This window comes from Echinops telfairi, unplaced genomic scaffold, assembly GCF_000313985.2.
Source record: "Echinops telfairi isolate 266 unplaced genomic scaffold, ASM31398v2 ScPeMD7_23;HRSCAF=83, whole genome shotgun sequence".
Taxonomy (NCBI): domain Eukaryota; kingdom Metazoa; phylum Chordata; class Mammalia; order Afrosoricida; family Tenrecidae; genus Echinops; species Echinops telfairi.
The window spans coordinates 91,638,188-91,656,182 of NW_022103920.1; the positions used below are offsets into that span (position 1 = coordinate 91,638,188).

Consider the following 17,995-nt stretch of genomic DNA (forward strand, 5'->3'; position numbering starts at 1 on the left):
CTTAGGGCTGTTTCTGAAATGTATAATGCCCTAAAAGCATGGTGTGGCTTGACAGGAGTGATTTGATATGGTGGCCCAAATCTATGTAACTCAGGTGCACAAGATTCTCATGCTTCAGTGTCGATTAAGAGGGGGATTTAAGGGAAGGATGCATTCTGTGTTTTGTAAGTAATCCTCCAATTTACAAGTGTAAGTTCTCAGAAAGTTCACGAGATTGAAGACCTGTGTGTGAACATGAAAACACCCAGGAGGTCAGGATACGAATACAGGGTACGGTAACTGCTGCCTCACCCGTTGGGGGTCTAGACTGATGGGACGACTGCGGCCCGAGGTGGTGATGTGTTATTGGCAAGAAGAATGTTCAGTGGCGTTTTGTACGTCACCGAGTCCTCTCGAGGTCACGAGGAAATGCACGTGTGGATCAACAGTATAATTCGCCGTTCTCTTCTGAAGGAGCGCTGGTGGTGCTTTTGGTTAACCCACCCACCTCTCCGAGGGAACCTGATGAAGGTGTCTGCTCCAGGAAGATTTACAGCCTCAGAAACCCTGCATAGGGTGTTCTATGTAAAATTTGAATTTATACTATATCCTGGCTTTGAGGTAGACTCTAAGAGGAAAATATATTTTTTGTTGTCCCCCAGTAACGGTGATTCCAATAGCTCTGATTGTGAGAACAGCAGTTAGTATTTATTTATAGATATTTCCAGCATTTGATTGAGCCTACTGTAAATCAACACCCACTTCACTGGCACCCAGTCCTGTCTCTTGCGTAGTGGCCCTCTATAAGGTTTCCAAGACTGGATTAGTAGCCCAGTGCCTAACTCACAGCACCACCCCACCAAGGCTCCTAACAATAACCAGAGATTCGTATTAAGCTTGTTGAAACAGAGATCCCTACTAAACTGTCTGAGGTCCCTGAGTGGCACAAATGGTTACCGATTTCCAGTGCTAATTAAAAACCGGAAGGTTTCTGCCCACCCAGAGGAGCATCAGAAGAAAACGCCATCCCTGAACAATCAACCATTGCAAACCTTTCAGAGCTGCGTATTACTCTGATCTACATGGGGTTGCAGTGAATTTAAATCAACTAAATGGCAGCTGGCTTATGAATCCTCTTACAAGATGGAAGATGGAGGTGAATGTAAAACTGAGGAGTAAACCTTAGCTTCTTATGTTTAATGAAGGCAACAGTTTGGAAATGCTTTGATGTGGGCCATGGAAATTGTGAATATTGAAAGAAATGAAGAGCTTGGATTACTCCTAATCTGGGCTTGCTTGCTCCTCCCCTTTGGTCACCATTCAATCCTCACATCCAGGACAACCAGCCCATTCTCCAGAACACAGCGCCTCAGACAGGTTTGTCACTTGGCAAGTGGTGTTGAATTCTGCCTGTATTTGTACTTTAAACTCTCTTAACCAGTTTATTCCAACAAATCGTTTCTACAGTTGAGATGCTATTCATTATTGCTCGTTCTATTTCTTTATGAGATGTCTTGGCCCCCTCTTTCATTCCCCACCAATACCCGTTTTCTTGGTAATTGTATTCGATCTTTAAGACGTAGCTGGGGTAAAACAAGTCAGGGGTATAAGAAGGATAGTCAGACTGCTCCTTAAAGACAGTCATGTTAACTTTGGCCATGTTATCAGGAGAGACCAGTCCCAGGAGGACATCATGCTTGGTAAAGTAGAGGGGCAGCAAAAAAATAGGAAGCCCTCAACGAGATGGATTAACACAGTGACTACAACAATGGGCTCAGACATAAGACCCATTGCGAAGATGGTGCGGCGGGACTGGGCAGTGTTTTGTTCTCTTGTACCTCAGACTACTATGAGTCAGAACTGACTCCCCAGCACCCAACAACAACGCCAGCAACAGGTCTCCTCCAAGAAGTCTCATGCAACCTCCGGGCCTCCACAATTCGTGGGCTGGCCTCTTCTTTCACAGGTACCATACAGTTGCATTGAATGCTATTTGCTGTTTTGTCTCTCCAGTCAATGATGGCTGCCATGACAGCAGTCTTGTGCCCCAGTGTTCTTGGTCCACTGTCGGAAACACTTAATCAAGATGTCTTGAGCTTCTAGGGTTGAATGTGGAAAACAAACTCTTAGAACAAAACCAAACCAAACCCTCTCTGATAGAGATTTCTGGGAATAATTTAGGAGCCATGCTGGTGCTAACAGGTAAGAGGTGAAGGACATAGTTGGTGGCTTAACCCCACCAGCTGCTCCAAGGAAGAAAGATGAGGCTGACCTCTCCCATAAAAATTTAGTCTGCAAATCTTGCGTACCATCGCTGTGACTTGGCATCCACTCGACAGTGGTGGATGGTTAGCAGTCAGCAGGGTGACTGTGGAGGAGACCCGGCCTTAATGAGCATTGCCTTGCTTATGCTGTGCTCTTGCTCCCTCTAGGTCAGAGGAAGGTGTTTGACCTCCCTTTTGGAAGCTGCCTCTTTCGCAGTGATGTCTACGACAACGGATCCTCATTTCTCTACAACAACTGCACAGCGTGCACCTGTAAGGTAAGGTGGCGTTAATGGGGCCATTGCCTACCCATGGTGTGTTATTGGGAGGAGGCCTCGTTGATGCCCTTAGTTGAATGAAAGCAATGATGCCATTCCGCGAGTGAAATCAAACTCAGGGTTACCAAGGAAGTCTTCATGTGGGACCCAAATTATAACTCACTGTCATCTTCGAGGGACCAATATGTGAACTCCTGGTGGTGAGCCCCGAACTCTGAGAGTCCTTCTGCAGAATTTTCCCCAGTCAGACAGATACAGGAGGCAGAGCTCTTGGACCACAGTTATCCACATTGCATTTTCTGGCACACCTACCAGTAAGCATGGCTTTAATTAGACCCAGGAGAAGAGAACAGGACAGATTTTCAATTCACAACAGAGAGAAACCTGGATGTTGTGCGCTGCTGCCCACTTTACTCACGTCTAACGGCTGTTCAAGGATTGCCATTGCTCCGGATGGGCAAAGGACTACACACCACTCATTCATAGGCTGCACATGTTCCACACACATAGTTGTGCAGCAGTATTTTATCATGGAAACATTGATCACAGAGAACATTAGGGCTTTCCTTCAGTCCGCTAACCCCATCCATTTTAATGATAATGCTAGGAGAATGCACAGTGGTAGTGTTTTGTTTTTAACAGCCAAAGGACTCGGCAGGGAGAGGGAGATATTTGCTCAGTTCAGTAATGAGTCAGTAACTGGGATTAGAATGCCACATTTCCTGATGCCTTGAGGCACGCTTGCTAAGTAGCACGCACTGCTTGGAGGTGGGTGACTGGGTCCTGCTGAACTATCTGTTCCTTGGCACTGAAATGGAGTAATTCCTCAGCCGGAGAATGCTTTCCTAAGGCTCCTTCCCTCTCTTGTGGTTTGCATTATACAATGCTAAACACAACATAGCTCCTTCTGTTTGCCTTGCCCCCCGCCCCCCCAGGACCTCTCTGCCCCTCTAGGAATGTCACAGGTCACGATTTCTTCCTGAGGGTACTGAGTCTGATGAAAGACATCACATTCCCAATCCCCTTGCTTGCAGGAAAGCCAGGCATCCTGTGGAGTGGAATTAGTAATGCATGGATCCTCATGGAGCCGAATAGGCAACACATCCCCTTGCTCATCAAGGAGTGTAATTAATCCTGTTCATTCAAGAGGGTACTTTATCAGAGTATGAATTCTCTGTTATCTTTGGGAAATTGACTGTTAGAAGGATCAATCTACAACCTGATTGAGTAATCAAAGTTAATTTCTACCTGTTAGTGGCCCCCCTTCAGCAATCCCACCCAGTGCCCCTCACAATTTACACTGCAGGGGCCAGGATCTGTGTGATCATTCTCAGAGCACACGGTGGCTTCATGGCGCTGGGCCTTCAAACTGGCCGTGCTTTTACCTACATTAAGGACCCCTGGTGGCGTAGTGGTTACATGCTGTGCCACAAGGCCAGCAGTTTGAACCACCAGTTGCTCAGAGAGAGAAAGATGAGGCTTTCTACTCCGATAAAGACGTACAGTGTCGTAGGTGACGGGAGACATCAGACAGTGTAAGACATGACAAAATCATAATAATTTATAAATTATCAAGGGTTCATGGGGGGCCAGGGAGTGAGGGGAAAAATGAGGAGCTGAAACTAAGGGCTCAAGTAGAAAGCAAATGTTTTGAGAATGATGATGGCAACAAAATGTACAAATGTGCTTGACACATGGATGTATGTATGGATTGTGATAAGAATTGTATGAGCTCCCAATAAAATGATTAAAAAAAATATATAAACACAATGAAAATCAAAAACCAAAAAAAATTGAAAAGGCACATATATGGAAGGCGTGAGGGCAATTAGAATGTCAAAAATGTAAGAATTCATGGCAATTTTCACAAATATTTTGTAGATCTAAGTTTCTCTTCTTTATATTATGCAATTAATATTCAGAAAACATTTTCAAAAAAGAAGTACAGTCTCAGAAACTCACAGGGGCAGTTCTACCCTGTCTTATAGGGTTGCTTTCGGTTGACCTCCACTTGATGGTCATGAATTTGGTTTAGGGGTTTTTACCTTTGTTAAATTTGCAACATTGAATGTGCAAACTCCTCATTATCCACAACACCCTTTCTCAGATGTTACCCTCTGCAGGCAGGCTTTCAGACCCACCTAGCTAGGTAATCATTCCCTCTTCTCTGCTACCTCTATAAACTTACTGATTCTATTTTTATGTGTGGTAGTAGAATTTATTTGCTTACCTAGTTACCGCCTCTCTTACCCTGAGCCCTTTGAGGACAGACGTGTAACCATCGTCATATTCTCATGGTGGAATGCAGTGCTGGCCCACACTGTAGTGGGTGTGTTGTTTGAGAATTAGTGAGCACCCTTGTTTTTCTCACCAGAAATCAATGCTCACAAAGGATTTATGTTTTTCTGACTTATTAAAGGATTTCTAATAATTTCCACATGCCAGTTACCATGCCAGGTACTTCACACAGTTGATAGAAACCCCACAGTAACCTGAGAAGTAAGTATCCGCATCTCCACTTTCGAAGATGAAGAATCAGAGGCTAAGGGAGATGAATTTGCTCAAGTTCACACACCTCATAAAGGAGCAAGAATTCTCACTTGGTCCTTTGACACTAAACACTATCCTTTTTCACTGCTTCACTCGGCTGTTGTTGTGAGTCACGGTCCTGTTGACTCTGACTCATGGTGGCCCCGTACACAATGGGCTGAGACACCACTTGGTCCTGGACCATCCGCACCATTGTTGTTGTGTTTGAGCTCATTATTGCAGCCATTGTGGGGATCTATCCTGCTAAGGGCCTTCTTCCTTTTCACTGGCCCTCTACCACCCAGGATGCCCTTTCTGCAGAACTGCTCTCCGCTGAAGGAACCCTCATGGTATAGTAGTTATGTGTTGGGCTGTTAACCTCAAGGTCAGCAGTTTGCTACCACCAACTGCTTCAAGGGAGAAAGACAAGGCTCTCTACTCTCATAAAGAGTTACAGTCTCATAAGCCCACAGGGGTAGCCCGACCCAGCCCTCCAGGCTCACTATGAACTGGCATTGACTGAATGGCCTTGAGTGAGCTGACAGCTTGCTCAAGATAATGTGTATAAAGCATGTGAAGCAAAGGCTCCCCACTCTCACTTTTAAGGAGCACCTTCTATATCATGCTACTAGAACGAAAAAATAAATGAATGTCAAATGCTACATTTTTGTTACTGTTGCTGCTGTTTCTGGGGTAGCATCTCGTGGTCCCCCTAAGCTTTCACGAACAAATCGATTTGAGTATAGTAGATGGTATGGGAAGTACCTCTTGAAGTCATAGAATTAACACAGAAGCTGCAAGAGAGGCTGCAGAAGCGGCATCGGTCCTTTAGCATAAACTTTTTGTAGTTGGTTCTTAGGAATGAGTGCTTTCTCACAGCTTGCTGCTAGGGTCTGGGACTTGGGCTTAGGTTGGGTTGGGTCTCTCTGTCATTAGTCTTACTCTGTCTTGACACTTTGAAGGGGTCAATGGACAACTTCTTTCATCCATGCACATCTTCGGCTCGGTTTTATAAAGGTTCTTACTGCCATTCCAACTGTTGACCAAGTCCAGATGAGGTTCTATCCTGTTGGCTGGAAAATGGGCACTAGAGAAGTTTATTGTCCCTAACTTTTCTGAATGTATTGTTAACCGAATTAGTCGGTAGAATTTACCTGATTGCATTTTTTATAAAACTTGTTAACTCACTCTGTAAAGAAACCCCTTTGAGTTACAGATATACACATGCCACCTGCAGAGGTTGGATAGCCAGTGATGGTGATACAACTTCTAGCAGAACCCCAACTCCCAGGTCTCATTTGGAAGGCATTCATTTGGTGCTTTTGTGAACAAAGCACATCTGAGGAGTTTCGTTTTGAGATGGAACACCAGCTCTTAATTTTACTCTTTGTTAAAAAAAGAAAAATATTTTGCTTCTGTGCTGAACTCCTGTACGGTGGCCCTAGAGAAGACCCCAACAAACACGAGTAATGTAGGATATGGAAAAATAAAAAGGGCAGGAAGAAGGAAGTCGTTTGGACCACAGGAAGTGAGCCTTTTTGCCACACACAGGTCAGAACTGAATGATAACTATCCTGAAGCTTTACATTTTAGTCCCTTAGAAGATAGAGTATTACCTTACTCTTCACATCTTCCTCATCATGTAGTCCAAGTTGCGAATCAACCAATACTATTTTTCAACGAATGGATTATTTACAATACATTCAAATATGGTACATAAAGAAGACAGAGATGGATTTATACTGCTCATGGAATGCCAGGGAAGATGCCTGAGGTTGGGGTGGAGGGTGGAGGAGAGACCAGTTTTCATGCCTTGTGTCCCTTTGGGCTACCAGGACTCCACCGTGGTGTGTAAGAAGAAGTGTTCCCGTCCTGGGAGCTGCGACCGAGACCAGGAGGCCTGCTGTGAAGACTGCCTCCTGCACATCCCCCCCGAGGAGATGAACGTGTGCACCTTTGGCAACAAGGTCTTCCGGGTACGTCCCCAACCACGCTCACGTGACCCAGCTGATGGGTTCTTAAACAGCTCCAAACAACACATTGGTTAGATTTCTCCATGCTTCATATACACCTGTATGCATGTGTGTAAGAGAGAAGCACGGTTTGAGACAGAGTAACAATTGCTTGGAAAATGTTTTTCCTGCCTCTATTTTTTTTAAAAGGGACTCTTCTTACACCTGTGAGAAAACAGAACCTTTTAAACATGTGGCTTCCCTCTGATTGAGTTGAAAAGATGGTCCCTGCTGGTGGGGCTGTGGTACCCACATTCCAGAGAGGTTCTCTTTCAGCTGGACTGCTTAGTGACCCTTGTCAAGGTCCCAACCAGGTTAGTTTGATCATTTGATCATTTGAGGAGCTTTTAGCAGCTGCCTCTTCAAAGACAGACTTTCTCATTTGGTGACTGTTCAGCTGGGGAGATCCACGGGATTAGAAGACAATCCAGGAGGTGAGTGAGCCCTGTCACAATCAACGTGTCCAAGTTGGATTGCAGGTGTGCATTGTATGCTGTTGTTTGATGTCCCCGGTAGGAAACTGTGCAGTGGCCATGTGAACTTCAGGATGTAGGCGTGCTGTCTTTATGAACAGTGCTTCCATGGAGCCCATTTCTCAAGGGGGGAGGGAAATTGTACCTGAAGAAGTTGAATTTTGACTTTTGGAGAAGGAAAGCTTGATATTTATGCAGATCAAGACTCTGGATTCCCTCCGTGGTGGAAATGCTGTAGGCATGCTGTATCGGCCCAGATGCCATGTTCCCAATGCTTATGTGACAGAGGGAGGGAGAGGATTCAGTGCTTATGGAATCCGTGAGAAGTTCTCTCCATGGAAAGGAGGACCGACATAGGTCCCATTTATACCAGTTTTCAGAGCCACCCATGTCCTTATTTCTTAAAGTCATCCTTGCTCGCCAAAACACCCAGATGGTAGTGTTGTGGGCCAGACATCTACAAGTCTCCTTCGAAGAAAGTGGCTGAGACCTGACATAATTTACAGAGTCACGAGTGCTAGACATGCAGTTAGATCTTTCTCTCCTGAGAAATAAGTTATAATAGGGTAGTTAGTCCCTCTGTTATCTTTAAAAACTGAGAGGGCATTTGACATCCTCAAAGATTTGACGTGTTTCTCTAACTCGAACACGCTGCTCCTTGGATCTACAAGTTCGGGGAATAATCCTTGTTTGGTTTCAGGCCCACCTTTGTTGCGTGTGAGCATCTCTTTCACACACATGTATCCCCCTGCCTCTCCTCAGGAGGTACTAGGTCTTTGTGTGCCAGCCGTGTGTTTGGCAATTGTAGATTTTAAAGGCAGTGAGCCAAAGAAAGTTCTCACATGACTTTTTCTGGTGGAGCAAGGATCTAAGAAATCTTCCAAGGGGGTATATTACATCTGGGGGGGAAAATACCATATCAGAGTGGTGCTTGGCCTATTGTCTGGCTCCACAATTTAAATGACTTGTAAATCCAATGTCTGCCTGGGCATTAGGAAGTCTTAGAATTAGACTCTTCTTTGCATATTCATGTCCCATGTGATACAGAGCAATGACGCATCTGGGAACGAACTGAACATCGCTGAACATCTCAATTAACTGCTGGTGCCTGGGACAGCTTAAACATCTCAGTCTAATCAAACAAGGGGACGTTACTTATTTGTTACTGCATCATGTATGAGCATTCATATTTGACTATCTGTTACTGCATCATGTATGAGCATTCACATTTGACTATCTCCCAGTGCATGGAGATGCAATCCGGACCTGGCCACACATGAATATTTTTGATATATCTTATGGAGGGGAACACACACACATAGAGATATATAACACATTCATATGTACACACACACACACACACATATGCAGACACATAAAAGCCAACCCTGCCAAGCCCCCACTGATTGTCATCTGACATTTGGCTGGGTGCAGATAAACACCTCAGTCTCTCCTCTAGCAATGGCATAGCTCAGTCAAGATAAGGTAGCCTGTCCTTGGCAGAAAAACTGCCATCTGTTGGGTTAGCTTCTCCGTGCCTCCAGCTAACAGCGAATTCTATGCTTTCTCCTATAGGATGGAGAGATGTGGTCCTCTGTTAACTGCACCATCTGTGCTTGTGTGAAAGGCAAGGCTGAGTGTCGCAAGAAGCAGTGCATTCCCATCAGCAGCTGCCCTCAGGTACAGGCTGGTTTTCTCCTTTGCTAACCTGCCTTGGGAAATGCCTTGGGGATGGCATGGCCCTGTGCCAGCTTCTAAACCAGTGGTTCTCAACCTGTGGGTCTCGACCCCTTTGGGGTCAAACAACCCTTTCACAGGGTTCGCTGATTCATAACAGTAGCATAATGACAGTTATGAAGTAGCAACGAAAATAATTTTATGGTTGGCGGGGAGGGGGTCACCACAACATGAGGAACTGTATTAAAGGGTGGTGGCATTAGGAAGGTTGAGAACCACTTTTCTAAACCCAGATTCCAGATCCCTCAAGTGTTCAACTTCCCAAATAGCCAAATGTCCTTTGCCAAGCCCAGCTCCTTCTTTTTTAACAGTCCCCATCTAGAGTCTAGCCTGACATTGAACATAGTTCTTACCGTGCCCTTGCCCAAGTACCCTTCTCCTGGCTGCTTCCCACCAATCCTCACACTCCGATTCCACCTGCTCTCTCGTTTTCCTTTGCTGGATTTTCTACTTGCCCTCGCATCCACCCTTTGCTTTTTACTCCTCTCTTACTTCTCTAACCCCTTTCCTTCTAAAAATCGTTCTAGATAATTTTGGAGGAGGGGTGTTAGTTAAAAAAGTTCATGGAAAAATGGAATTAAAAGAGCATGCATTTCCCCACAATTTTTAAGTCTGTTCATCTGTGGCTGTTAATAAATCCCCCATGGGGTTCTCCTGCTTAGCAACAACCCAAACCCCTTTATTGAAGAGCGTCTTCTCTAACTCTGGTTTATATGCACCAGAGTCCCAGATGGAAAGATCATCCGTATGGAAATTTCTCCTTTCAGAAACCCATAGTTCCAGCGCATTGAATAAAAACCATTATCTTTTAAGTCTGAGCCTCACTGAATTCACTTCAGCAACTTGAAACCTTTCAAGGTGTCGAGCATTGGGGGAAAATGTCAAGCCTATTCATACCTTCTAGTGAATTGAAAATCAGATCCACATATAATGGACATGCCCTTCTTTCTCTGCTATAGAAAGCTTTCATTTCATTCATTTCTGTTATCATTATAAACAAAAAGTTGCTGTTTTTACTTGAGTGCCAAATGAGGTACAAAAAACAACAGCTGTTGCTATTGCACAACTGAATCAAGGAGAGTGGGGGGAGGAGAGAGAGAGAGAGAGAAAACAAACCCTAATTAGTCTTGCTTTAAAAATCCTCAGACATAAAACCTCACATAACAGACGGAAGAAGAAGGGTGAAAAAAAATCAATAGACTCCAACGTGGCCTACTCATAAATATTCATTGGGACAAATGGGATCACATCATTGATGCCAGTCCTTGGGGAAGCTCCACTGTTAATGAACTCTTGCAGCACATGTTAGCAATAATGGGCTTCCTTATTCTACAAGGCCAAAACAGGCTGCTGTGCCAACCTGGTGGTTCACGTAACTAGCCTGAGCAGGCCAATGCGGAGGCACCAGCTTCACTGAGTTCTGCCACTTGTAGTGGGGTTGATGGCTCGTATTGTCCTCCTGCATCAAGGAGGTGGACGCTCTTCATAGCAGCAGCATCTCATTAGCCATTCTTCTTTGGGGACCCGTTGGACTGGGAGCATCCAGCTCTCTCCAAGCGGGACTTTCCCGGGCCCCACCCCACCCACATCTCCTCCAAGCTTGCCAATGCCCAGCTCCTGCCCCAGGGCCACCTTTGTGTTTCTAGGCAGCTTTCCACCTGTCCTCTGGTTCACACTTTCCCTTCTCCAGGGGCCAGCACAAGGTCTTTGGAAGATAACTTACCTCCACCTTGGGAAGCCTGTTAAGCACTTGCTTGCCTTCCCTTGCAATACCCGGGGGAAATTACAAAAAAACAACAAAAATAAGTAGAAGCAGCAGCCTGTAGCCCCTGCTCCATCCTTCCTGGCTACTGCACACTTCTTTGCCCAGAACTACGTGTGTCTTGTTGAAGAAGAATCTTATGGCTGGGTTTCTCTGGTCTCTCTGCCAATTCCCTAAAAGACAGCAAAGAGTCATTTTTGAGAACGGTTGTGAAGATTCTAATGGGAACTGGTCATTGGGACGCCACTGTCACGTCTGACGGGTGCTGACAATCTCTGTGTAGTCAGTGGGCTCCCCTCACTTCATGCTGAGACCCCTCTTCTGAGGTGGATTCTCAGACCAGCACATTTTATAGATGAGACCACCACGTGCTCAGTGTACCATGCAGTTCAGAACAACCCAGAGGATTTCACTTCGCACCCTGCCCTTGATATATTGTTCACTTATTTGAGGGTTATTGCCTGCTTGAGTCTCTCCTTTTTTTTTTTCCCTGAAAAAGGGCCTCAAAAATTATTCAGAGGTGCAGGTGCAGGACATCCTATTGCTCACCTGCTGTTGTGGTGGTTGTGGTTTTCAATGGCTCGCCATCATTTGCATAGAGACTGTAGTCTATCCCTCCCCTGCTGCCATCACTCCATGGACCTGAGCTGACCTCATTGGCCTTAGTCCCTGATGACTTTCAGACAGGAGAGGCTGGAGGCCATTTCTGTGCTGAATAGGTAACAGGTCTCTAGGCCAAGCAAATATGCGGGGGGGCGAAGGGGGACCCCATCCGTGGGACAGCTGAGTGAGGCTGAACTTTACGTCTCATTCAAATTTGTCATTGCCTTTGTTTGAGGTCTAGCTGGTGCAAAAATGAATCCAACACGGTTCCTGTTCTTCATTAACAGGGGCTAAGGAGTATTTGGAAGCTTGTGAAGTTTAAATGAGCTCAAGTTTGTAAGAATGCACAGCACTCTGTCTCGGGCATAATAGAAACTCAGTAAATATTAAATCCCCTTGGAGATGAAAGACTAAGGAGGATAAAACCCCACAACAGGAAGAGTATGGCCTTTAGACGCATGCAAATTAGGTTTGGTTTTGCAACTACCACCCCTAGTAAATAGGAAGTTGCAGCTGGACAACAAATTAACGGCCAGGCCAGCAGTTCAAAACCACCAGCAGCTTTGTGGGAGGAAGGTGGGGCTTGCTACACCCTAAAGATTTGCAGTCTCCAAAACCCTCAGGGGCAATTTCAGTCCTGTGAGTCAGAAGCGACTCAATGCCAGTGAGATCGCTATTATTACTAATACTATTATTTACTCCTGTATTGCAAGACATTCATTTCTTTATCTATAGAAAGGGAAATACCCACATGTTTGTTGCATATGTTTTTTATTTCATTTCATATGGGTAAAATATCCACAAAGCCATTGGCCATTCCAAACATGCTTCATGCGTGCAGTTCAGAGACACTCACTGCCCTCATCATGGGGGACAGCCCTCACTGTCTTCTTTGAACTTTTGATCACCTTGTATAACAATGGTCACAGGAATGTTTAATATTGATGAAACCCAACTATATCTGATGTATTAACTCAACTCGTTTCACTCCCTGATGTTCGATTCCAGGAGTCAAACATCTCATTGGGTTTTTGTTGACATCACCTCCTTCCACATTTCTTGTTTCTCTGTGCCTCGCCATCGAGACAGGGATAAGACAATGGGGTTCTCTGCTGTGGGCCCAGAAATTAGGCTTCCTCCTTTCAATGCCAGACATTAAAATTAAATGAAATGCAATGTTGGAGATTGTGCTGTATTTCCAGAAAGGTAATGGAAAATTACTCAGCATTTCAAAACTCTCAGTTTCATAGGCTTTGATGGGATAAAGATGCCTTAAAATGGATAACACACCACTTTCTAAAAGAAGACATCTGACTGAACTTGATCTCCTATGGGTTATTTCTCATAGCCATAGGACCGGAGGAGCCTCAGCTTAGGGGCTGTTTTATTATCTGGGCTCCTCCAGCCAGCAAAGGCAGAATGAAGGCCTTGTGTGGACGGGGAGATTGATAGACAATTCCAGTTTTATATGTGCACTTGGTCTCCAGGAGGCTGCATTTAGATATAAGTGAAAAGCTTGAGGGCAGATTGTCTCCGTCTTTCTTCCATGTGAGAAAAATCACACCAATGAGTCCTTTAGGTATTATGTTTCTTAGGGCGCAGAGGTGGGGGCCGGCGGGTGGAGAAAAAAGCTTTTTGAATGTGTTTGCATGGCCCTAGAACCTGCTATTTGAAACTTCCTTTTCATCATCACCATCACCATCTGGGCATTGAGTGCAAATACAGCTTGCATGGATTTCATTGATTTATCTGGTTTTAGGTTTAAATAAGAGATGTGTCCTCAACAGATCCTGTTTCTCAATACTAACCTGTTATTTGTTTTTCTCTTGATTAGGGTAAAATTCTCAACAGGAAAGGATGTTGTCCTATTTGCACAGAAAGTAAGTGCATTCCTTTTGAAAATGTGGCATTGCTATTATTTGCTTGGCATTTTATAAGTGCAACAGGGAATATGGTGTGATACGTGTCACCTTGAGTCAGCGTCACCTCCAGACAACTGTTTGCTTTTTTCTTTTAAGTTTTATGTGCATTTTATTTCTGTAGGTATAGAACGGGATTGCCCCATGCCACAACGTATATTTAAAGCTGTCATAACCCTCTCAGAGAAGCACACTTGAGACACATAGAGATGTTTCCATCTGAATTTGTTGCTTGGGAAATTAAGAAGATAAATGGTCTGATGAGGTTTTTAAAAGGACCAGATAACTGAATGTTCACTGCTAATAGAATTTGCAGTCATCTAGACGGAGATCATGCTATCCAGCTAAACCAAACATTACATCTAACCTAGGAAGGATTTTCCTTCCATTATTATGAAACCAGACAGCTGCTATTCCCGCACCCTCACTCCTCCTCAACATTATCACCAACTCACCTGGGTGCGTCCAGCACTGCTGTTGGCAAAGATGAAACACGAGGTCATTGAACTGACCAGGGTTTGACCTTCCTGTTTTCCCACTGAGTCCTTGAAGGTTCTCTCTGAAAGCCGTCTGGAACTGTCCCTCCGGTCGCACAGACAGAACACAGAAACAGGTTTCATATCATCCCCATATGTAGACAGATGCCTGGATGTATTAGTCAATTGCCATTTCAGTCCTCTTTGGATTCCTGTGATTCTGAGAGAGATTTCTCAAGTGTTTTTTTGTTTGTTTTGTTTTTAAAGAGGAAGACGAGTAATGTCACTGTCAAATGGAGCCCGATGTATGATAAACAGGATTAACGAAGCCATGAAATCTATTGCAAAGTATTTGATGAGTCAGTTAGGCATGGAAAAGTGGGCTCTGATGACCTTTGAAAGGCATCCTTCGCGGGGGAGCAAGTTTGTGTCTTGGACTGGCTGACAATCGGAGTTTGTGTTACAAAGAGTTATCCTGGCTCTGATCCTTTTGTCAGATTGCTTAGTGATCGTAGACACTGGCTCGGATGTTGTTTTATTGGTTGTGTTGAGTCAGCTGCTGCTCATGGGCACGCCTGTGAACAAAGGGATCATTGCCTGGCCCTGTATTCTTCACAGTGGTTGATGTGTTTGAGCCCATTGTTGCCTACATTGTGTATTTTGAGTGTTCCAACCAAGAGGATTCATCTTCTAATATTATATTAGACCATATTCTGCTGCAATGAATTGAGTTTTCATTGGTTAATATTCAGAAGTAGGTCACAAGCACTTTATTCCTAGTCTGTAAGCTCTACTGTAAGCTGCCTGCAATGGGGAACTCAGCTGGTATTTGAAAGGCTGGTGGCATAAGTTCCAGGATCACAACTATTTCAAGCCAAAGTATGAGTGGAAATGTAGATATATCTCTATCTATGTAGGTATATGCACACACACAAAAACACACATGATGAATCTATCCATTTTGTCTCATTATTTTTATAAGCAGAGAGTTCTGAATCAATTATACACTGGAAGAAATGACTGATTGAAATAATGAAAATTACATTATAGGTTGAATGGAAGAAACTTCCTTTAAAGAGACTAACATATATAGACACATAGTAACTCAAAGAAGGTAAAAGAAATATTACTTAGTAGAGGCAAAACATTAACGCAGCAAACAGAATTAGCTCTGATTAATAAACTAGTTGCTTTTTTCTTTCTTTTTCTATTTTGCTTTAGGTAAAAGAATACAGAGCAATTGAGTTTCGCATTTGATAGTTTGCACATGAAATGTTCCCTAACATTGGTTGTATTCTCACAGCGTATCAGCGCTCTCCTCCTGGAGTTTTCTGCCCCTTCCCACTTTCTCATTTTTGCTTTGGGGCAAATGCCCTTTTAGCTCATATAGGTCAGTCTAAGGAACACAGTCTAAGGAACACACACAGTCTAAGGAACACATTCCTCTTGGGTGTTTCTGTTTCTTATGAGCTTGTCTATTATTTGGCTGAAAAGTAGTTCTAGGTCAGATAAGTCATTGCTAAAAAATGTTTCCAATCTGTATACATTTTTTTTAACAGGTGAATTTTTTGTATGTATGAGTATTTATTTTTAGGAGATGCTATTTGTATAATTGATCTTTTGCTGTTCCTGCATTTTTAATTATGTTTAGATTGCATTTAATTGTATTTATGCCATATATTAAGACCCTTAACATTGTCCTTATATTTTATTGCATATTCTTTTCACTTTTAGGCTGTATACTTATATTTAGGTCTTTGTTACATTTTGAGTAAGCATTTATGCATGGTGTGAGGAAAGGGCCCTGTTTCATTTTTCTAAGGTTTTGTCAGCACCATTTATTAAGGAGATTGTCTCTTCCTCATTCAATGGACTTTGTCCCTTTGCCAAGGATGACCCGTTCACAGTTGGAAGGATTTATATGTGGATGTCAGTTTGGTTCAGTTGGTATATGTGACTATCATTGTGCTGCTGCTTGACTGTTTTGTACTGATGCTAGGCTGTTTGGACGCCTGTGGTTTTACAACATGTTCTACGATCTCTTTGTACGAGCCCTCCTATTCAGGTTTACTTCTAAGGTAGAACTCTGCTTACTTTCCTTTTCATACAAGCATGTTCCATCTGTTTAAAAATACTGTTGGAATTTGGATTGAACTTGCATTTTGTTAAGCCTTGTCCATGGTAATTTTCTTTCACTTATGGAGGTCTCTCTTTCTCTCCGTCTCTCACTTTTCAGTTTCTTAGTATAGGTCTTCTACATCCCTGGTCAATTTATTCTTATGTATTTGTATTTTGAGTGGCGATTGTAAATGAGTGGGAATTGCTCTCAATAGTTCCTTTTCAAACTTCACTTTGTGGCCATAGAGTAATCTATGAATCTAGTAATTGAGGAAAGTCCCATGGACTGACTGCTTAAAAGACAAAGTGATCTGTGTTGGAAGAAATAAGGTCAGAGTGCTCCTTAGAGACACGGATGGGAAGACTGCCTTACATACTGTATATGGTTGAGTATAAGCTGATCCGAATATCAGCCAAGGCACCTACTTTTACCACAAAACTGCACTAAAAATGTGCTGTTCAATTTTGTCAATTTTGTCTCATGTATTTCAGAACTCTGTCATGAGTGACTGCATATTTTTTATAGTTATATTCTCTTGATGGATTTATTTTTAATCATCCTACTAAAAACTCACTCCCATTGGGTCAATTTCCACTCATAGCAACCCAGTAGGACAAGCAGAACCGCCCTTGTGGGTTTCTGAGACTAAAACTCATTAAAGGACTGGAAAGCCTCATTTGTCTCCCACAGAGTGACTGGTGATTTAGAACTGGTGGTGGTGGTGCTAGCCACATAATGGGTGCCCCATTTTGCCACCAGGTCTCCTTAATCATACTAGGGACTTCAAAACATTTGTGGAGAAATTTCATTATCTTTTCATTCCATTAGTCTATGACTTTTCTGAAGACTTCTTCTATAATGACTTTCCTTATCTTTAATGCTGGATTTTGCCTTTAAGTTTATTTTATCAGAGATCCATATTGCCACCATTGGTCTTTTTTGGTGATTATTTGCTTGATTTTTTTCCCCATCCTTTGAGTCTTAGTTTATGTTTTTGTTTAAGGTGTGCCTCTTACACGGGGATATTGATGGGTCTTGTTTTTTTATCCATTGTGCTACTCGGTCTCTCTTTACTGGTACATTTAATATATTTATATTCTCTTTAATTATCAGTAGGAATGAATTTATTATCACGTTCTCTTGTCCGTGTGTGTGTGTGTGTGTGTGTTGTGGTGTTGATGGTTTCTTTGCTTAATTTTCTGTGCTAAGTTCTTCTTGTTTATGGATTTTCTTTTTGTTTCTTTTCTCATTGAATTTGTACTTATTGTCTTATTCGTTTCTATTGGTAATTAGGTTTTTAAAGTTTCTTTGTAGTTACCTTGAAATTTTCATCTATCTTCCTAAGTTTAAAGTAGTCTTATTTTATGATTGCCTTGACTTCCTTTCCATATGAAAATTCTAAAACTATACTATTTATTCCCTCTTTTGGTTATGACCTTGTCATCATTTACAGACAGACATATCTGGTTCCCTGTTTGAAGTCTTTTAGCTTTCATTTATTTTTGAGCATTTACTACCTGATACCCAGCCAATGCCATCCTCTGCCATAATCTTTTGTTGTTGTCTGAGACTGCTGGTTCTCTGTATGAAGGACTTCCTTCAATACTTCTTTAAATGTTGTTCTTATTTTTGCAGGTTCCTTTACTTTCTGTTTATATAAAAATGTTGTAGTTTTTTGTTTTTTTTTAACATTTTATTAGGGGCTCATACAAGTGTTATCCCAATCCATACACACATCAATTGTGTAAAGCGCATTTATACATCGTTTCTCAAAACATTTTCTCTTCATTTAAACCCCCGACATTAGGTCCTCATTTTCCCCTCCCTCCCCGCTCCCCCCTCCC

General features: G+C 43.0%; 1 protein-coding gene across 1 annotated transcript in view; it reads left to right on the forward strand.

Moving 5' to 3' along the window:
* BMPER (BMP binding endothelial regulator) overlaps window positions 1-17,995 on the forward strand; it is a 290,926-nt gene that overhangs the window by 154,920 nt on the left and 118,011 nt on the right. The window contains exons 8-11 of the mRNA XM_004702768.2: window positions 2,412-2,521; window positions 6,886-7,026; window positions 9,111-9,215; window positions 13,472-13,517. Coding sequence (XP_004702825.1) covers window positions 2,412-2,521; window positions 6,886-7,026; window positions 9,111-9,215; window positions 13,472-13,517 — 402 coding nt within the window. The remainder of the gene's footprint in view (window positions 1-2,411; window positions 2,522-6,885; window positions 7,027-9,110; window positions 9,216-13,471; window positions 13,518-17,995) is intronic.